At 44.6% G+C, this 22500-nt stretch overlaps 1 protein-coding gene across 1 annotated transcript in view; it reads right to left on the minus strand.

Moving 5' to 3' along the window:
• LOC121715743 (transmembrane protein 132D) overlaps positions 1-22500 on the minus strand; it is an 87637-nt gene that overhangs the window by 53256 nt on the left and 11881 nt on the right. Inside the window, exon 2 of the mRNA XM_042101642.1 lies at positions 8335-9298. Within this exon, the coding sequence (XP_041957576.1) occupies positions 8335-9298 (964 nt within the window). The remainder of the gene's footprint in view (positions 1-8334; positions 9299-22500) is intronic.

Below are 22500 nucleotides of genomic sequence, written 5' to 3' on the forward strand. Positions count from 1 at the left end.
ATAATCGACTTATCCTGTCTCCAATTTGAGTTTCGGTGCGTCCAGGAAAAGTTACTAGACAGCTTTGGGTATAATTCCCTATAATGTGATTTTTACGATAATGATCAAACAAAGGCGGCAAGGAATAAAATGTAGCTGTTGATTTCGACGAGAGAGAGCTAGAGAGAAAGACTTCAAAAGGAGCATGCAGGGATAATGGAGAAAATAGATCGCTGCGGTCGGTGACAGGCCATCGTTCACAGAAGCAACTGAAATATGAAGCGTCTCCTCACACCATCGCAAATCTCTCCGCCCTCAGCCACCAGAGTAATCACACCCCGGCAAACTCCTGTGAGCGACGGCATCTTTAATCAGAATATTTATCGTGCTAGTAAACTTCAGAGGGAAGCGGGAGCCACGCGCATACACAAACTAATGAAATGTTCAAACTAGCCGAGATTAGACTCAACCTGTGAGACATTTTGATTGATTCGACCAAAAGCCGCAGCTGACAGAGAAGGTAATCACTTAGAACGCACACGCCACCACATCACACACTTCGTTCCCTTTTTCCCACATCACACTCTGTTTAAGTTATCTGATAATCAAGTTCCACCTAACCCCCTAAGATGTTGGATAGTTGTCCATTAGAAAAGTGCGCACGTGTATTCATCTCCTCCACACAGCAGCTTTTTCTCTGTACACTTAATTAACCCTCCTGCTGTGTTCGCGGAAAATGTATTTTCTCTCAAAAATATTGTTAACTTATTCTGACTACCATGAGGCTCCTTGACTTTGTTAACACACGGCATCTGAACACACAAAACAAATTTTGATCATTTTCATGACAATTTGAGTGTTTTATTTAACTTTAGAACACCCATGTGTATTTCCGGTCAAAAATGACCGGCCATGGCCCCGTACACCGGCGACCCGGGTTCGATTCCCGCCCCGTGGTCCTTTCCGGATCCCACCCTGATTCTCTCTCCCACTCACTTCCTGTCATTCTCCACTATCCTATCTGATTAAAGGCATAAAAGGCCAAAAAATATATACTTAAAAAAAAAATGACTGGCCATTAGAAATGAATGGGTGAGAAAATGGTCAGTGTATAAAATTGAGTCCAGGCACATACTTATTGATCAGATGGACTGTATATGTGCTTCTGTACATTAAACACACACACACAAACACAACTTCCCTCCCCCTCTTTGCTTCTATGCCAGCCCCCACTGGAACCTTTCCCCAACAGAATATTTCCCTTTCTGATTTGCATGAGCTCAGGTCAGTGAGGCCTGCAGGCCATAAATAGCAAATGAAAGTACAAAACTGGTTATATTCAATAGAACACAAGTTGATACAAAGGTCTATCACAACATTAGATGATATGTGTGTTACTATGGATTTATAACAAGTTATAATCCAGCGATCATTTTTGACCGGGAACACAAAACTAGTAAACCTAAAACGAACACAACAGGATGGTTAATTTTCATGTTGTGGAGACCCCAAAGTCTGATTCGCTGAACCCACTCCATTTTGCCGCCAGTGCCTCAGTCAACCGTGTGAGATGGTCATGCGGAGACAGACGGCTACCTGCGCGTCAAACAGTTACAGTACACAATGGTTGCGTCACTTAAAGCATACGTTTTTATACATACGTTTTAATGCATTCTGTAGGTTGATGTACTTTGAATAGCTTTATCAAAGTACACATTAGCCACTCCAGCTACCTTATATAGCTTAAATATATTCATGTTGAGGCCACTAACAACAAACTAGGCTACTTGAACTGCACTGACAATCATACAGTATAAAAGCATACACACTTAATACAAACAGACACTCTAAGGCACACCAACACACACAACACAAAGCTCAAAGTGCATGAGAAAACAGATATCTGATGGGGATACAGACAAGCGTAAGGAGTTGTGGTCTGTACTGTCAGCACTCACAATCATATCCAATATTGCAATTTTACATTTGTCATTTTGCAGATTATTCAGAACGACTAGCAGTGAATTAGAAACAGGTACATTCTGCCAGGAGCAAGTCAGGGTTAAAGGGACACCAGGCAACGTTTTCGTGTTAATTAATCATCTTCATAAGTCGTTTTATGGTTAAATGACTCTTTACAGGGCGAATGAAGACTCTCTCGCCCGCCCCTACTGCCTGTAGGAAGAATATCTCGTTTGCAAGTTCAGTGTATTGTACCCGCTGACCTTCAGTCTCACAAAGTCTCAGACATCGCGAGAAGCAGGATCAGTTTGCATCCTGCATCCCCAGCAGAGAGGCAGGCTAACGAAACGCTAGCGATTGTTGCAAACCTGTGTATAATGGCAGAGCCGGCGAAGAAGGAGCGAAAACACTTGACGGAAGATGCAAAGAAAAGGAAAAGAGCTTCAGACCAAGCGAGGGCTTGCACACGTATTGACACGTAGGCGCTAGGGGGAGCTTCGTAGAGAAAAAGCATCAGGCTTGCCTGGTGTCCCTTTAAGTGGCTGTGGCAAATTGGTAGCAGCTCCATGGATCAAACTAATATCCTTCTGGTGTTCTATTTAGAGACCCATATCCCTAACCACTAGACTACCACCACCCCACCTGCTCTTACACCTGCACGCCTAGAGTCAAGAATTCATAACCATCCAGGGTGGATCGTTGTCATCATCCTCAACATCATCATCATCCTCCAACTCAAAGTAATCAGTAACCCATAATCATAATCGGTAACCCATTATACACTTATCTTATCTTTCTTGTCCTATCTCATCATCATGTTAAGACAAAACCATCCCCATTTTCTTCATCATCTAACCACAAGGTTGCTAGGTATGCCCCAGCATCTGAGGCCTAGTGTAGATGGGGAGAGGTAGTGACAGAGCATGAGAAAGAGAGAGAGGTTTTAAAGTGCAGTTATATGTGGCGTTGGAAGGGAGAAAGAGTTGACTCAGTAAAGCCTTTGTCATACACGACCGCCGGACAAGGTCCATGCAATTAGGACTGGATCTGCAAGTGCTATAGTTGTATCGGCACGGCCACATTGACGAGTCGGAGAGAACAACAGCTCTCTGTGCACGAGGACTTTACCAGAGAAGGTGAGCTGCAGCATTTTGCCTGTTTGCCCAGCAGAAGTAGCATGAAGGCCAGGCGCATAACTGAAGCTTTCCGTTCACTATAATCAATGAATCCGGTTACAGCAGACATTATAGCGGTGCATAGGCTACACTCAAAAATAAAATGAACCAGTCTTCTGAAACTATTTTTACACTGCACAAATTGAACGCTTCCGTTATGAGTCTGGTGTAGCCTGCCTGTAAGAGTTTCAGTTTCACACCACACAGGCACATAAAAGCAACGTATAGACCCTTTCAACAATAAAAACAAAAACAATGCTTGAACTTTCTATTTGGTTACCAATCTACTTCCTCTGCATTAAGATAACATATGGAATGTTAAAAAGGAAGTTTTGTGGGGCCAACTATGATGCTGATAATGGAACTCTCTTGAAAGGGTCTATACTACTGTTTTTCACAGAAAGAAAAGCACTTATGAAGTGTACAAGGTGTAATGCTGGCGCGTTAGGGCCGTTTTACCACCTCAAACCTCCATTTTTTTTCTGTGAACCGAATGCCGCTTCGTCCATTATTCCTTACATCATCAACACGCTTCCCCACTAGATGTGAATCTACCTGTGCTTTAATCTACCTGTGCTTTTATTCAGACCTATGCTCACCCGTATTTCACCTGGACTCAGTAGGCCTGCTGGGGGGCTGGCTGTTTCGGATGTCCAGGGCAAATAACTCAGACACGTGTGATGTCCAGGGCAAATAACTCGGACACTTGTGTTCACACAGCCCGTCTGTTTGATGTCTGGATCATGTCCAGGGTTCAGTGAATGTCTAAAAACAGCTTTAAAGTGCTGCACTATGTGGTGCTGGAAGGGAGAGGGTTGATTCAGTTAAAGTGCTGTACTACTGTATGTAGGGCAGTGTTAGCGGCTAGTGACCTGGGCTAGCAAGCAGTGTCCTTCAGCATGGCAATTACAGTTTTTTCACAATTGCTAAAACACGTTTTTTGAAACCTGCCACCCTTTTCTGAAAACTGTAAGCACAAACCCCAAATCTCAAACTACATAACACAAAACCTCTGACAACCTCTGCAAAACTGAACAATCACCTCAAAGTAGTTGTGCCTGTGCTCAAAACCAAACACTCTCTTCAAATCATTCACCAAGCAGTCAAAATGAAAACACCAATGAGCAGTCATACATCAAATAATGGAAAACACAATGTTCAGGGCAGTTCATATAGCTCCAGGAGTATTTTTTTACAATACAGTACAGTCATTGTTTACAAAATATACGGTAAATGCATTTTAAAAACAAAAACAAACAAAAAAATACAAAGCAAAAAGATTTCTTTGGATTCAGTGGTTTCAACATGTACTATAAATCCAGTAAAAATAAAGTATTGAGAATGGGGGTTTGTGTTTACAGTTTTGAGAAAAGGGTGGAAGGTGGTTTAAAAAAATGTGTTTTACAGTTTTTCACAATTGCTAAAACTCTAAACCCTATAAACTAAAAAACCTCACTAAAAACTGTATATCAGAAAAGACAGGCATTTCAGTACTGTAAATGAGAAGTACATTGTCTAAAGCCTACAGTATAATGTTCCCTGAATAGCTCACTGTCCATTGTTGATATGAACCTGCACTGTTCAGCAACCTGTTTACACTCTGAACTAGCTTGTATTGGTTGTGTCTCATTTGAAACAAGTGTGATCAATTTTGAGTCGTGTTTACAGTAACTTATGGCATTTGTGCTCTCTTTGTGTCCTTTTGCCAATGTGATTACCAATACAAAATGTATTTTATTGCATTAGAATGTGCTTAGAGTTTTGCAAAAAGAGTCTATGAGATCTGCAAATTGTGTTTTACATGTAAAAAATGTTTATAGTTTTGCCAAAAGAGTGATCGATTCAAGAAATGTGTTCAGACAACTGAGAATTTGGTTCAGAGAATGGAGTTTAGTGTTTTTGCAATTGTGGAAAACTAACCCTGAGTTGTTCTGAGGAAACTGGCCCTTGTAAGAATTGATGTACAGTATGTAAGTCGCTTTAGATGTCAGCCAAATTAATAAGTAAGTACGTATGTGGTGTTGACAGGTAGAGATTTGACTCTGTGGTTCTATGTGGTGTTGAGAGGTAGAGATTTGACTGTTGTCCTATGTGATGTTGAGAGGGAGGGGGATTGGAAAGTGCTATGTGGTGCTATGCCGTGCTGTTTGCTGGCACTAATCATATCAAAAGTAATAGTAGTAACACACACACACAGACACACACAGACACACACTCAGACATACACACACACACACACACACACACACAGACATACAGTACAAACACACATGTGTGCATACACAAAACACAGACACACACAAATCTGTAATCTCCCAGTCATTGGTTTCAAGACCTTGGTCATGGTCACTTTACGAGGAAAAACAGAAAATAATCCAGACTTAATCTCGTTTATATATTTACCATTTGTCTTCTTTTGGTTGCAGTTCCAAGAAAACCAATTTAGCAACAGAAGTGGTATGTGCCTACATGTGAGTGCAATTGTGTGTGTGTGTCTGTGTGTGTGTGTGTGTGTGTGTGTGTGTGTGTTCGGACATCACGGTTCGGTACGAGTTCGGTACAGTGGAGGGAAAAGCAAAACCAAAAATGCAGAAAGCAATTTTTTTTTATTGTGCATGTATCAGGCTGTACCACCTAGTGTCATACAGTCTCTTCCCTGAGCTATCTGCAAGCCTGAAGTGTGTAAGATGTAGGCTAAACAGTACAATAAGTACCCAGACTCCATCTGTAAGTTGTAAACAAAATAAGACAGCTATAAAACTTAAAATAGGCCTACAGCATCTCTTATTTCTGAAAGTGCAAATTACATAGAATAATGATTTTTAAAAATCCACTTAAGCAAGACCTTCAACATCTGTGTTTAGTTGTATATGGAAGGATCTACAATTTGCCTCAATATTTTTCAGTGTGTGTACAGTAATAATCTAGCCTACTAACTGTGAAAATATCACACTATTTTGCCTTCTTTTAAAAAACGAAATTGCTCCTTTCATTTCATAAACAGACTACAACTAGAAGTCACATGACTTTGCCCTTCGACGTTAACTCACCGTAGCATGGTTTGTTTATTAGCCTGGTTAGCGTTGACACTTACTGTCTATGCACTTAACACTACCAGCTCCTCATGTGAGAAGTTACAAGTTACCCCAACATAAAGGTAATTACAACGCGATTTACATAGCTTTCTGTCATTACGAAATAATTTAATTTAAGACATAGGTTTTGGCCATATTTGTATGTGTATCGAAAGGCTGGTGAAGCGCAGGGGAAGTTTTTTTCTCTCGTTTCAGTGATTGGTAGCCTACATCATCTGGGTGATTGCTTCGAATATATGTAGCATATTTCCACTCACATACCCAACAACTGCTGAACAACGCCGACACACAGTTTCATCTTATCCACCACTCTCTCGCCTGTACTACTGTAACTGATGTTCTCAAACTTGAGAAGAGACCAGCGGATCCAATGTGTGTCGCCACCTTAGTGCTGCTATGACTCAGATTGACTGAGTCGACCAACGACCTGACAAAAAAAAACATAGGTGCCAATCAGAGCTTCAGAGCTAAAGCGAGGCTACAGATTAGCGTTAGGTGTCGCTAAAGAACTCCCGTAACTCTCGCTACTTAACAGTAATTGCGCATGACATTAATTAATCCGCACACGAGTTTTATGTATTTTTATACCGTGTATTCTCCGTGTAAATTCATGCACCGAACCGTGACGCCCGTACCGTTTTGGTTCAATACGAATACATGAACCGTTACACCCCTAGTGCGTGTGTATGTGTGTGTGTGTGTGTGTGTGTGTTTATGTGTGTGTGTGTGCGTGTTTTTTGCATCAGATATCACATATTCACATATTTTCACACATTAGTGACAAGCACAGATTCTCTCTTCTAGACTCATTAAACTCTCATAATCTCAGACAACACAGGGATTTCAGCATGACTGTCGTCTATGCACTATCCCTGTGGTAGATGCTTTAGGTATGTGTGTGTGTGTGTGTGTGCATGCATGATAATCATAAAACAGCGATACGGAAGTCAGGAGCACAGATGTCAATAGTAATAAGTTTCAACATATCTGAGTTGTGTTGTCGCATACAGTACATAACAGGAATGAATGTATTAATTAGCAGATTATTACAAAACTGTATGTTGCCTAACATAGATGAGTTCTGATTACTTTAACTATTCTAAATCTAGTGAAATAGGCACTAATAGATGATCACTGTGTAATTATCCTTATATCTGTAAGCCATGAAATACTGAAATACTATAATTATGAGTGGCAACAACTGCTTCATAGATGTATAGTTTTCTGATAAACAGTTATCACTAGCATCACACTCACACACACCCACACACACTCACACACACACACACGTTTCATTCTTTATTAAAATCTGCAATCGCATATCCAAAATAAGGGATTCAAATATTTCCACACACACAAAGAGACCTATATTACGTAAAAATCCGATTTTCACAGATCTGAACTGTCTGTCACTGGCCCCTATACTGATCAGAAAATCAGCTCCATACCACACATCACACAAACACACATACACACACACAACTCCCATCATACACACTAGAGGTCTGCACTCCCGCGGTAGACCCGCGGGACGACTTTTGAAAGCTCTTTGCGGGAGCGGGCGGGATGAGAGAGGTGCGTTCGCGGGTGCGGGACAAACCGATCATTCACTGCACTCCCGCAAAATTAAATATGTTCGTAAAATTAAATATGGAAATTATGAAAGTAGTGTTCATAACTATAGTTCAACTGGATGTTTTGTTAGGCAGCATTAAAAAACAGGGTTTAAGCATAACTGATGGATAGCAGGCCAATAGCCTATATTGTCGTTTACGTGGGTTCAATTTGTTCCTGCTGCTCATTGTCAAAACTCGAAATCGAAAGCATGAGAGGAAGAGGGCACCATAGGCCTACTTCAGTTGTTAGCATTCAGAACCAAGAAACTGACCTCTATCTTTCTTAGGTGTGTGTGCTCCTTTCGTGAGACAGAAAGAAAAACTGAATAGGCTATCCCTCCTGCATGTGGGCTTTAGCGGGCTGGAGTGGGACATCATGTTACAGATGCGGGCGGGAATGGGACTAAAAATGACACATTAATGCGGGAGTGGGACAGAATATTGCGGGAGCGGGTGGGCAGACCTCTAATACACACACAGACACAGACCGAGCAGCTGTGCGCTCACCTGAGAGTGAAGGTGTCCAGCAGCGAAGTGCTCCTGATGAGGACGTAGAAGGTGGCGATGTCCGTCTGCTTGAGCGGCTTGGACGACGTCTGGATGAAGATGGCGTCCCCCAGACGCAGCTGGGTCACCGGTGCTGCGCCCTGCATCTCCTGCAGCAGCCGTACGCTGCCGATCCGCGTCATGGGCGTGACGGGGGTGTACTCCGCCCTGAGCTGCACCCTCTCCCTCGCTCCCCTGCCTCCTCCTCCTCCTCCTCCTCCTGCTGCTCCCCCTTTTCCGCCGGCGTCCTGGCACCTGCCCTCCTCGCTGGGCCTGGCCTGGTAGTAGAGCTCCACGGTGTTCCCACGGGCGGAGGGGGCCTCCATGCTCAGCCTCTCCCGGCTGGAGCTGGCCACCACGGGGCTGAACCAGCCGGCGGGGGGTTCCAGCGCGACCAGGCAGGTCCCGCGGCGCGCGCCCAGCAGACACGAGGCACGCACCTCCTGCGTCTGCCAGAAGGCGAAGACGGTGACGCACGGCAGCTGGTCGGCCGCCCCTCCCGGCTCCCGCTCGCCGCGGTCCCAGGCGCGGCCCGCCACGTAGAAGAGCACGCGCACCGACGGCGCCAGCGACGTCACGTGGCGGCTCAGCACGTGCCAGCGCACGCGCCAGCCCGCCGCCGAGGCGTCCGGCGAGGGCCGGAACAGCGGCACCGGCAGGCCCAGCAGGTCGGGCGTGATCATGCGCTGCACCCCCAGCGGCCCGTAGGTGACGTTGAGGATCGGCAGGCGAGGGGCGCCCGCTGCCCGGCCCACCAGCAGAGCCTGCGTGCCGCTCCGCATGCTGGAGTTGCGCATGATGTCCTGGCCGGCCTCCTTCAGGAAGAGCACGGAGTCCGCGTCGCGCACCTGGAAGCCCACGGGCAGGAAGACGGGGAACGGAGGAACGCTGTCCGGGTTGTCCAGCATCTCCTGGCTGTCCAGCTCTGCATGCAGGAGAAAGAGAGATAGAGAGAGAGGAAGTATGAGAGGAAGAGAGAGAGAGGAAGAGAGAGAGAGAAAGAGAGAGAAAAAGAGAGGAAGTGAGAGAGGGAGAGAGATAGAAAGAGAGAGAGAAAAAGAGGAAGTGAGAGAGGGAGAGAGAGGAAGTGAGAGAGGGAGAGAGATAGAAAGAGAGAGAGAAAGAGAGAGAGGAAGTGAGAGCGGGAGAGAGACAGAGAGAAAGAGAGGAAGTGAGAGAAGGAGAGAGAGAGGACAGTGGTCATGTAAAAGTCAAAGGTCAGTTGGTCCAACAAGACAAGGTAAGTTTATACATTTCATACACAAAGGCAATTCAAAGTGCTTTACATAAACAAAACCAAAGAATAATACATAATGGTAAATAAAAGTGTAAGAGGGCAAAATAAAAATGAAATAAAAGTTTTAAAAGTCACAAAAGTTCAGCAAAGGTCACACAAAGTTAAACTGCTCATCAACTGGTAGAGGACAGGTACTGTAAGCCTATTCAACTTTTCTCAGGCCAAAGAACCCTTGGCTGATAAAGACACAGCAGAGGAGAATCCTATTATTCTACATATCGCATACAACATGTGTTATTTATTACACCAAGCCAACAATGTTTATGATGGTCTATAGTACTATTATGTAAAAGTACTTTGTGATGGTGTGTACTGTACAATGCTAATCCGTTAACAACAGATTTTATATATTTTTCAATAGTATTTCTAAAAACAAATTGGGATCAGATAATTTGGTGGACCACCAGCAGTGACTCTGCGGACCCCCTGCAGAGCATCTCTCTGCTACAGCAAGGACAACACCGGATTAGAAACCAGATCCCCTCTGATGCTAAACTGCTACCTAGACCCCTGTTATAGCTCAAATATGATGTGGACTTCTGGCTGTCTTTGTCTTTGGCTGTATTTCGAATGAAATCAATGGGGGTTTTTTTGTTTTGTTTTTATTTTAACTTGGTAAATGAAAGTGGACAGGGCCAAATCCCTGCTTGATGCCGCACTCAAATTCAGGTCCATCGAAGGGGCCTTCTACCATATGAGTAAAGCACTCAATCGTAATTCGATGTCCAGGACCCGACACGACATCTGACCTCAGGGATTTTGTTGCTCAGGACAACAGTTAGGCAGGGTTCTATACTCTGACCTTTGACCTCGGTCTAAGCCCCAGGGCCTGGGGACAAATTAAAATATGTATATTAAAATGTGTTACAACAGGCTGTGCTACATTTTCCAGGAAATCATTCCTAATGGTGGGGAGGCGGGGGAAATAATAAATATATAATCCAATAAAAACCCAATAAACTGGGGGAAAAGAAGATAACAGGACAGAGCAGACTGACCCTGATCATTAAGGTGAAAACCTAGTCGCCCATCCTTTCACTTAATCTGCACGCAATAACTCACGTCAGGGGTGATATTTGAAAAACCTTTTTTGCTTTGATGTTATGTTGTTTGCCTGGAGACTGTTGCCCTGGAAGCCAAGGGCGTCCCACATGCACGCACGCACACGCATAACCTACAGCCATGGTCGTTCTTGATTTAGCATACATGAGATCCAGATATTTACCAGATAATGTTTTAGTGCCCATCTCAAGAATCAGTGGAAGTGCACTTTGAATCGCAGCTCTTAGAGGAGAATGTGTGTGTGTGTGTGTTTGTGTGTGTGTGTGGAGGGGGCGGGGGGACTCCAGCCATCTATTGTAAGAAACCTTGGCCCACACATCTATTGTAAGAAGTCTGAGGCACTGTCCCCTATCTGGCTATGGCACCCTGACATGTGAACTCATATATCTGCATCTGACTGTTTACTTTGCACATACACTATGCACAGCATTCTATGGTGTCAGTCTGGCTGCATGCATGGTCTAAATTAGTTAGACTAGCCACCTTGTGCATGGTTGCACATAGTTTAGGTGCAGGTGAGATACATCTGAATTCTACACCTGCTTCCATGCTGGTCTGTTCAGCCCAAGTGGTTGCATGTCTTGCATGTTGCACAGTAGACTAAATGTTGTAGTCTACTGTGGTTTTGTGTGTGTGTGTGAGGGGGGGGGGGGGGGTGCGCTAAGCAACCCCATATCCCCATCCCTGCTGCACTTTCTGTTTCGGTGATGCTGCGGGTGCTTTGACTGGCGCGTGCGAGACAGGGGCACATGAGGAGGCGTGGGGGCTCGGGAGCTGTCAGCGGGCAGCACGCGCACTGAGCAGCGCCACGGCAGCGCTCGCGGAAAACTCGCCCAGGCGGCGATTACACCGCGAGTAATCATGTGGAATTAGCATCTCTTTTCACCCGCGCCCCTCAAGATTCGCCTCCCTCTCCACTCTCACTTTTTTCCCTCTCTATTTTTCCTCCTTCCTCCTTGAACTTTTTCTCGCTGCTCATGTGTTTTGTTTTTTTTCTACCCATTTGCTCTCTTTATGTCATGCTCCCCTTCTCTACTCAGCATCAGCTGTCTCTCTGGTGTACCTATGATTTCAAGGCCCCACTTGCCATGGCCTGCCTGCTATGAAAAATCAACCTCTTCATCTGTTCCCAAGTGGAAAGTGCGGAGAAGCTTTGATTTGGGCCTAGGGTAAGGTTAGGATAGAGTTAGCTAATAGCAGGGCTCCGAACCGGTTCAAGGAACGAAAACGAAAACCGAAAACGAACGGAATTTTACGAGGAGCGGAAACGGAAACGAAAACAATATGGTCTTCAACTGTTCCGGAACAGAAACGTTATTCTGAAATCCACAAAACCGGTTAATAACGTTTTTTTTTTCGTTCTCTATATAACAGCCTAATAATTTGATTTCTGCAGTTTAAAAAAAAAAAAAACGAATAAATGTACCTTTCATATATGTAACCTATCCGTCTGCCACTTCGGATCTTAGGCCAGCTCGTAGCGTAGGCTACTGAAACTGATTTGGAAATTGTTTGTAGCCTATGCTTAATAGCCTATTTTGCCTGTCCACGCCTTGTCGTTTTAAAGTCGGGATTTGAAATGTTTGCGCAATTATAGCCTATTCTATGTAGAAGAGTTAAACGGGAAATTTGAGATAGGCCTTGTCAGCAAAAGACAGGTTCGTTTATAAACAGGAATTATAGCGCAAGCCTTTGAAGATCTCCATATGGATAAAACTTAGGCTACAACCAGGTAAGGAGTTTAGCACGTATCCAGAAATATTTTTGATAAGAAATTATTTATAGGCATAGGTTAGGCCTACAGTAAGTCTGTAGGCTATGGGATGGATAGCCCATCTGAATGGTTTTGGATGCCGTCTGTGTGATTTATTATTTTTGGGCATAGCTACGGTATAGGCTAAATCAAGGGGAAATGAGTAGCCTACGTCTATTCTAAGGTAAAGTCCACAAAAATAGACTTGATAGGCCCGCCAAACACTGCCGGAACTTTAAGAACGAACGATATTTTGCGTTCCGAACCGGTTCAGGACCGTTATGTTGGTGGCGGAACGCATGCAAGAACGAAAACGTTAAACATAGGCCTACCTGAACCGTTCGGAACGGAACGTTTGAAAAATAATTTCGTTTTCAAGCCCTGGCTAATAGTTACTTAACAGTGCATTGAGCATTATTAAATAGATAGTAATGGTGATAGTTTTATTCTTATTAACTTATGCTGTATAATTATAATTAATACCTATTAATAGTTAATATTAGTTAAACCGCATGATGGTTTTTTAAAAAAAAAAAGACTATATATTGTCTTCATTCATGCATTTATTGCAGTATATCAAAACATTACTCCACAAAAACTACATTTAATGTGGTCACGCGTCAAGCTGTCCACAGTAGCCACTTGTTTCTGTTAAGAAAGCCTTGTGCGTCCCACTGAGAGGTGAGGACCGTACACACCACTGTCTCCGTTTATAACCTCAGGTACTCTGCGCAGTCCCTGTCAAATGCCTTCTGGCCCTGGGTCCCTGTGTACCTCTCTGCGTCTGATGAAGTCCACCCAGCTCAACCTCATGTCATCCCCCATAGACAGAGGGCACTTCCTATTCCACATGACCTTCCTCGACACCCTCAAAGGCAAGGGTCCGAGGCAGGATACAAGCTCACCAAATGCCATTTTAACATTTACTGTACATTACTGCTCTTATAAGGTAACTGCTAATACACTGCACATATTCATATTTAATGTATACTACTCTAAACCACCTTCTGTAAAACAACTGTACACTACTGTCTACACTGCACTATATTTCTTGGCCTGTCTATATACCACCTCTCTATACTTTATATATCACATTGCACTTTTTTGCACATCTGGTTAGACACAAACTGCATTTTGTTGTCTTTGTACTTGTACTCTGCACAATGACAATAAAGTTTAATCTAATGTAATCTAATCTAATAACATTTACATTCATTCATTTAACAGACGCATCTATCCAAAGTGACTTACATATGTCAATTATATTACACGGCCATTGTCCACAGAGCAACTATAGGTTAAAGGAATTATCCGGAGTAAAATGCACTTTAGATCAATTTACGGATGATTGGGAGTACATACGTTGAGTTGACATCAAAATCATGTCATTCGGATGTGTTTTGAGAAAGTTCGATTTTACCGTTTTTAGTCAAAACTCGTTAGCCTGTTAGTGACGAGGGCATGCCATTTCGCCTCTACAAAACGCTATTTTTATACCTCAGAAGCATTTATACCACCAGAGGTCAGAGGTGGGATACAAGTGGACTTAAGGCTATCAACTGAGATCAACCATGGTCAAAGTGCACTTATTTGACAAATAATTATGTGTCTCAGATAATCTTACTTTGAGGAGGTTTACATGGACATCAATGTTCCAAGATTAGCGTGGTAGCGTGTTCCACCAACGGGGAACAACAGACAAGAAAACCGCCCTGAGCGTACGGGTGACAGAGCCAGATGTCGTTTATTGGAGGAGCACAACAGTGGGGAAGTAATCAATAGTCAATAATCAAATAAAAATGTGGAGTTTTCTGATCTTAGTCGCATTACTGTGGTGAATTGTAAATGTGTATCATTTGTTTTCACAGCAGAAACCATTATGGAATTATGGAACGTCGGACGCTAGTGTCTTTAGATTATTAACCTTGATAAACTGACTCTGCTATGAATGGAATATTCTATTTAACAGTTCAAGTAAACATTATAATCACAATATTGTATGAATAAGGTCAATAGTCAGATTTATGCTGTCCATGTAAACATCATCATGGTCATTTTGCACCAAGTTATTATTTCAGTGCAAATCAGTGCAAAAAATGCCAGATGCACCACGTTAATTCTTGGTTGACAATGTCACGAATGTAATTACTACCGGTACATCCTTCTTTCATACACATAGCCTACTGTATAGCCTAACTCAAGGGTAGAAATTCAAGGGAGACCTTGGAGTTGTGTAAGCTGCTTTGTGGTTCCAGTCAAAGTGAATTGGAAAATGTAAGGATTTGACATGTGAAAGCACTACAAGGGATGACATATTACGCTTTAGTCAAGACAAATGGAGCAGCCTGCGATTCAGAGGCTGGGGGGGGGGGGGGGGTGAGTCTGCAGCGACTAAATCTCCCTGTCTGATGACCTGGCGATGTACATGGACATGGAACATCGGATCACCTTAATATCATCCCTGTTGTTTTAGGGCCAAAGGAACCACGTTCTAGTTTATACTCACTCTGTCGTACCACACTCAGCAGCGTATTATGAATGGGGGCGGGGGGGTTAGGGTTAGGGTAAGGCTAGGGGGACATCAATAAAATGCTATTCTATTTTAAACTAAGCACCTCTCACAGTTGTTAGACTTTTGTAAATCCTAATGTAATTCATGCTTTAGCCATAAACCGTAGATAAGAGCTAAATGATTTGCTGAGCATGTATAGTGTAGAAGCCCTGGATGAGAGAAAGCAATGCTCTCGTCTAGGCTGGCTGGCAGTTTCGAACCTTTCTTTAGATTATGCTGATAAGTGGCCAATTTATCTCAGTACTCTTATCCATCACCTATACATGGAGACACTTGACGCGTGAGGAGGGACTTGCCGGTGTTTCTCAGTCGCTTTAATGAATAGATGATCTGCTTGCTTCTTTTCACACTGAGGGCTTGCTGTGCTGTTGCAGAACAAGTGTGAGTCTTGACGTTTTGAATGACGGATAGCACTTATTCCCCGACCTATTGCTTTCGCCTGTCTGAGCATTTACAGAAGTGTGAGTGCGGGCGGGTGTGCCCGTCTGAGTGGCTTAGAGTGTTAGACGGATGTGTGTGGGTGGCAGCAAATGCATGAGTGTGCGCATTTGTACTATGTGGGTCTGTGTGTGTTTTGGCAGTTCATGTATACATGAGTGAGTGAGTGTATGTGTGTGTGTGTGTGCATGATTGTCTGTACCTGTGTGTGTGTGTGTGTGTGTGTATGATTGTCTGTATCTGTGTGTGTGTGTGTGTGTGTTTGTGTATGATTGTCTGTATCTGTGTGTGTGTGTGTAGGTCTGTACATGCCTGTCTGGATGTGATCTCCCACACATATCAGAGGGCCACCATTACCCTGTGACCCAGTGGGCTGCCATTGCTCCATGACCCAACTCAATTACCCCATGACTCAGCTCCATTACCCAATGACCCAGCTCCATTATGACAGATCACAGATTAGAACAGCAACCCAGCCACCCCCAGCAGCAGCAGCAGCATGCCGCTAATCAGGCAACAACGAAGACAGGAGGGAGAGACATGGAGATAGAGAGAGAGAGAGAGAGAAAGAGGGTGAGATAGAGAGATGGAGATAAAGGAAGAGATGGAGAGAGAGAGAAACAAAGATAACAAGTGCAGTTCAGGAGGAGAGGGCACAACCCAAACACAATGTGTGTGTCTGTGTGCGTGTGTGTGTGGGGGGGGGGGCACTTTGTGTGAGTGTGTGTCTTTGTCTGAGTTTGTGTGTGTGTGTGTGTGTGTGTGTGTCTGACTGCGTCAAATAACACAGAGACACTCTTCTCTGTGTTTGAAATCACTAAGTATCAGCATCTTGTTTCTTAACTTGTGCTTGGCTTAACTTCTCTGTCAGAAACTGAAACGCACGCTGTCACACACTCTGTGGTGGACTGAAACCAATGTGAGTTTTCATAGTCAACTCTGCTCAGCTACCCTTGTGAAAACAGATAAAATCAAACAGGGTTAGCAGCATTTTGCTTCCCAGACTCTTTCTTCTTATTGGCATGACAAATAAGACATTTGTTTTGCCAAAGAAGTCATACAAAGTATGGAGGGAACATGGGATAAGACCCAGAAATAAAACTAGGTGTCTATGTGTAGACATCTCTCTTTCTCTCTTTCTTTGTCTCTCCCACACACACACACACACACACACACACACACACACACACACACACACACACACACACAATCACACTCACACACACACACACACACAGAACCACACACATTGTTCTTTCAGTTTCGATTGCTTCCCTGAGTTTTTCACGGACAGCAGATCATTGTAGACTACTGTCTCACCCAGGCATCACTGTCGTTGGGACCCCCCTGTAAAGTGGTCTTGATAAATTGGAATGTAATTATACATTACAGCGAGAAAGAGAGAGAGAGATAGATAGATAGATAGAGAGAGAGAGAGTGAGAGAGAGAGAGAAAGAGTAACTTATCAATAATGTCTGTGCACAAAAGCATAAGCCGATAGATTTAGTATATAAGATATTTCTGGTGGCACACGTGAATGTCACACAGGCATTGACTGACGTAGATTTTTAATATCCTTTGGGGCTTTCTTAGCAGAATGTGCCAAGAAAGGTACTTTAAAGTCAGCCCCCCCCACTCTCTCCCTTTCTATTGCTGTCTCCTTTTTGCTAGCGCTTTCGTCACCCTGCTAAATGGCGATTAAATATAAATCACATCTCTCTGGTGGCAAGCCTCTGTCGTTGTCACACACAGACATTGCACAGTAGATTGCTTCCCACCTTTCCTCAGCCCATACAATTGCACTTCCATCAAACTAACTCAACAAACTAACTCTCTGCCTCACTCTGTGTGTGTGTGTGTGCGTGCGTGCGTGTGTGAGTGACTAAACTACCATGGAGCAAACTCCACTATCGACCAAACTGATACTTCCACCCTGACATTATTTATTATTTACAGCAGAGGAAAAATATTATTTATATACTGCATTTGTAGCTGCTGCATTATCTTCTGTCAGTGATCAACACCTCTGGACCTCGTCACGTCTTTGAGTCAGACGCTGCTACCATGCTGATGCCACTGCAGCATCAGTAATGTGCGTTGGGGGAGAGAGATTTGTGTCTCAGCCGCACGCTGACGGGAGCTTGGCAGTGGTCATATCTCTCTGCTCTGCCTTGCTCTGCCTTCTTGTGACAAGCCCCAGCCCTGGGACAGCATCAACAAACAAACAAACAAACAAACAGTAAATACTCAGGTTTAGGGAAGGTTAGGTCCTCTGTATGTGGCAGTCATCTGTTGAAGAAGAAAGACCAGCGTGGACAGGCAGAACCTACTGACCATGTGCTAATTGAGAAAGATTCTTGGTCAATTTCATTTTTGGTCTACAGTGATTTGTTTTTTCTGTGCCTTTGTCCCTATGAGTCTGCTTAAGAGTCTGTTTTAGAGTGGGCTGCATGAACTACGATGAGAACGTCGGCACTGAGGACGGTAGAGAGTTTCGCAATGTCCTCATTCTCTCAAGGGAAAGGCTTCACAAGGCACACTCAATGTCCTACCACAGCCACCAACATCTACTGTATTCAATACCAAACACTCTGCACTACATACTAATGTTTGTGAGCATGTACAGCTCAATGAATTATGCATAATCAATCTCCAATATAATCATCCCACAAGCACTAACTCATCCAAATCTTGACATGCCCCCCCCCACACACAATATAAAAATGAATAAATCTCCACTGGACCTTGATGTGAACGTGGAGTTGGGGGGTGTGGCATGATGTATTGACCCTGGTAGATGATAGGCCATTCATCCCTCGGCTACTCTTCCCCAGGGCACCGTGCTCTCAATGGGGGGGGGGGGGGGTCTTTCTGTGAGTGAGTGAATGTGTGTGTGTATGTGTGTGTGTGTGTGTGCGCGTGTGTGTCTGTCTGTGTGTGTGTGTGTGTGTGTGTTTGTGTGTCTGTGTGTGTGTGTGTGGCTGGGCATGTGGAGTGCTGTGTCAGGGTGGGTTGACCTGATCCTAAACACACACTAAATGCTCACATCAGCGTGGTGCTCTGCGCCCTGAAGTCTGAAAGCAAAAACACAGCACCCACCACTGAACACACAGAGGAGTGCGTGTGTACCTACTGCTGCTGCTGCTCAGTTGCCACAGGCAACACCAATCACCATCCTTGGATCCTGGCTTATACAACAGCATGCATTATAGGTGCACTGCATCCATACGTGTGAGGTACATATCTGCTTCCCTCCATTAATGCCTCCTCCAGAGCTTTGTATGTTGTGGTTGTGTTTCCCTGAAAAGGCAAGGAGGCAGGGCTTAAGCGGCTTATACACTTCATATGGGAATGGAAGTCACCGAGCTCTCCCCTGAGGCCTTTAACCTGGGCTAAAGCCCAGAGATAACATGCATGTGTGTGTGTGTGTGTGTGTGTGCACATCTGTGTTTTGTGTGCATATGTGTTGTGTGTGCCTACATTCGTGTGTGTGTGTGTGTGTGTGTGTGCACATCTGTGTATATGTGTGCATATGTGTTGTGAGTACCTACATTCATGTGTGTGTGTGTGTGTGTCCACATCTGTGTATTTTGTGCATATGTGTTGTGAGTGCCTATATGCAGGTGCGTGTGTGTGTGTCCACATCTGTGTATTTTGTGCACATGTGTTGTGAGTGCCTATATTCAGGTGCGTGTGTGTGTGCTTGTCCGTGTGCAAGTGTGTTGGTCCTGGTGTTTTCTACAGGAGGAGACATGGCAAGCGATTGTCACGGCAAAACTCTTCAGATCCGTGTGCCCTCTCAGGAGACTCTCTGCCTGCCGCACACGAACATCGGCCATCCCCTCCTCCTCCTCCTCCTCCTCCTCGCTCTCTTTTTTTTCTCTTTCTTCTCTTTCTTCTCTCTCTCTCTCTCTCCCCGTGTCACCCTCACAGTGTGTCTCAATCATGCCTCTTCAAGAGCGAGACCAAGCGAGTGAGCGAGCAAGAGAAAGCGAGAGGCTGAGGCAGTTATCTCCTTCCTCTCTCACTGCTGTGGTCTCCCCCGTGTCATTTTGCGAGACGCACTCTGGCAGCGTCTGTGGTCTGTGATAAAGTGGACACACAAAGCAGAGATTCACCTCTCTTTTCCTCCTCCTCATTCTCTCTCTCTCTTCCCTTCATGCCTCTCTCTCTCTCTCTCTCATTGAAATTCAGGATGCTTTATTGGCATGACAAATAAGGCATTTGCATTGCCAACGCAGGCATGAATCGTGAATCGTGAGATAAGGAGCAAGTAATCCAAGTGTCTATGTGTATACAAAGACTCAAACTGACATAAAATTAGCATGACACCAACAGAACAATAATACAGACAAACAAACAAACTTTAAAAAGTTATCTCTCTCTTCTCTCTTGCCTCTCTTTCTTTCTCTCATCTTTCTCTTCCTCTCTGTCCCTACTCCTTCCTCTGACGTCTTCCTACATTCTTTCTCTCTGTCTCTCACTGTTCATTTCAATCATAGCATGTACTGTGCCTGCTGACCCATAGAATGGCAGCCAGTCCTAGTGTGTGTGTGTGGTTATGTGTGTGTGCGCGTGTGTGTGTGTGTGTATGTGTATGTGGTTATGTGTGTGTGTGTATGTGTGGGTATTTGTGTGGTGTGTGGTGTGTGTGTGTAATTGTCAGCCTGCCTCCTTCTCTCCAGAGGTCTGCGTTTTGACTGCTGCGGAGCGAGAGCAGCAAATCCCCCGGCCAGCTGTTCCGCTGGGACAGCCCACTGGCCTGACAAAGACCAGCAGCTGGGGGGGGGGGTGCTCCCACCCACCCCATCCATCTGTGTGTGTGTGTGTGTTTGTATGTGTGTGTGTGTATGTGTATGTCTGAGTGTGTGTGCGTGTGTGTGTATGTGTATGTCTGAGTGTGTGTGCGTGTGTGTGTATGTGTATGTCTGAGTGTGTGTCTGAGTGTGTGTGTGTGTGTGTGTGTGTATGTGTATGTCTGAGTGTGTGTCTGAGTGTGTGTGCGTGTGTGTGTACGTGTATGTCTGAGTGTGTGTCTGAGTGTATGTGTGTGTGTATGTGTATGTCTGAGTGTGTGTCTGAGTGTGTGTGCGTGTGTGTGTATGTCTGAGTGTGTGTGTGTGTGTGTGTGTATGTGTATGTCTGAGTGTGTGTGCGTGTGCATGTGTGTCTGTCTGTGTGTGTGTGTGTGTGTGTGCGCGTACGCGTATGTGTGTCTATATGTGTTCCAGTGTATGTTGAGGTAGGTGTGTGTGTGTGTGTGTGTGTGTGTGTGTGTGTGTGTGTGTGTGTGTGTGTGTGTGTGTATGTGTGGTCTTTTAAGCACCCACCCACCCCATCCACTTCCGCCACTCTTCACTGAAGTGTGTACCAGGACTGCAAGGCACTAACGGCAGATCAACTGGTGGGAGGATGTGCCTTTCAAGAAAAAAATAGGTGCAGTGTGCTCAACTCCAACTAATCAACTAAAGTGTCCCGGTGAGGATAGAAAAACAACTGTAGTAGTAAGCATGAGGGGGAAAACACAAGTGTATCCTCGAGGAGCAGAGCGAGTGTGTGTATGTGTGTGTGTGTGTTGCTACATGTATTGGAAGCAGATCAGTAGACACATTTCTGCCTCTAAGCAGCCATCCTTGGCATCTTGATGCGCCTCTTTTTTTTTTTTTTTGTAAGTATATTTTTTGGGCCTTTTATGCTTTTGATGTGATAGGATAGTGGAGAATGACAGGAAGTGAGTGGGAGAAAGAGTCGGGGTGGGATCCAGAAGGGACCACAGGGCGGGAATCGAACCCGGGTCGCCGGTGTACGGTGTAGGAGCCCTAGCCAGTTGCGCCACGGCCGGGGCCCTTAATGCGCCTCTTTATCCACCTACCAGCCAGCACACTCGCCCCCACATTCACTACCTCCACCACGTCATCAGCCCGCCAAGGGAGAGCTGCACTGGGAGAGCTCTCAGCATACGGTCTGCCGAGCCTCATGTGTGGCACTGCCTCTGGGAACGAACGGAATAAGGAGCGAAGAACACCTTGACTAGGGGAGAGAGAGAGAGAGAGAGAGAGAAGAACACCTTGACTAGGGGAGAGAGAGAGAGAGAGAGAGAGAAGAACACCTTGACTAGGGGAGAGAGAGAGAGAGAGAGAGAGAGATAGAGAGAGCTCATGATGACATGCTCCACCAGTGGGAGGGGGGGGGGGGCTGGGGGGTTGGCATAGCAGCAGAGCTGGCGTTCTGGCGTTCTGCACCACATAAGGTATCAATCATCATCTTCTAATGTATCCTTATGTTGAGATGTCCATTCTCTTTGCCCTAAACATAGGCTATCATTTGTGTGAGAAGCATGTTTTAATTAAGACAGTACACAAGCTATTTTTTTGTTGTAATATTGAATGATTTCATGAATAAAGTATTGAAAAATTGTACGCACAGTGCGTACAGGATTGCGGCTGGCGGCGCCAATGGACTTACATTAGAAGCTGTGCGGCTGCAGAGTAGGCTCTACAAGAGCCTAGGGAGCTTCCAATACAAGAGCTTCACTGTGGAGGCTAAGCCTCGGCTTTCTGTTTGACCCTAAATGGTCCCAAAAAAGAGTCAATGTTTGCATGCAAACAGTCCTTTGAGGAAAAAATGACATTAAAGTTATGAAAACCTAAAGAGGGTCAGTTATGGCTTAACTTTTCCAGATACCAGATCTGGCTGTAATAACCCATTCCAATGTTAGGTAGTCATCTGGGATATATTTTCCAAAATTGACCAGCTGGTACTATATCAGATTACACGCCACCAGAATAGAAGTCAGAAAACGCTTGCTCGTAGAGACCAATAAGGTTATATACAGTGGCAGCACAATCCACCATATGATGAAATAAATGGGTGTTGAAGCGTATTCTTCCAGTGACTGTCTTTTGCAATACTCTGCAAAGTGCTGTGGACTGTTTTGCCACAAATTAAAATGTTTTTTTGTTTTCCATGAGCAAATGAGTAACATCAACTTAATGAAAATAAACA

This window comes from Alosa sapidissima, chromosome 8, assembly GCF_018492685.1.
Source record: "Alosa sapidissima isolate fAloSap1 chromosome 8, fAloSap1.pri, whole genome shotgun sequence".
NCBI lineage: Eukaryota > Metazoa > Chordata > Actinopteri > Clupeiformes > Clupeidae > Alosa > Alosa sapidissima.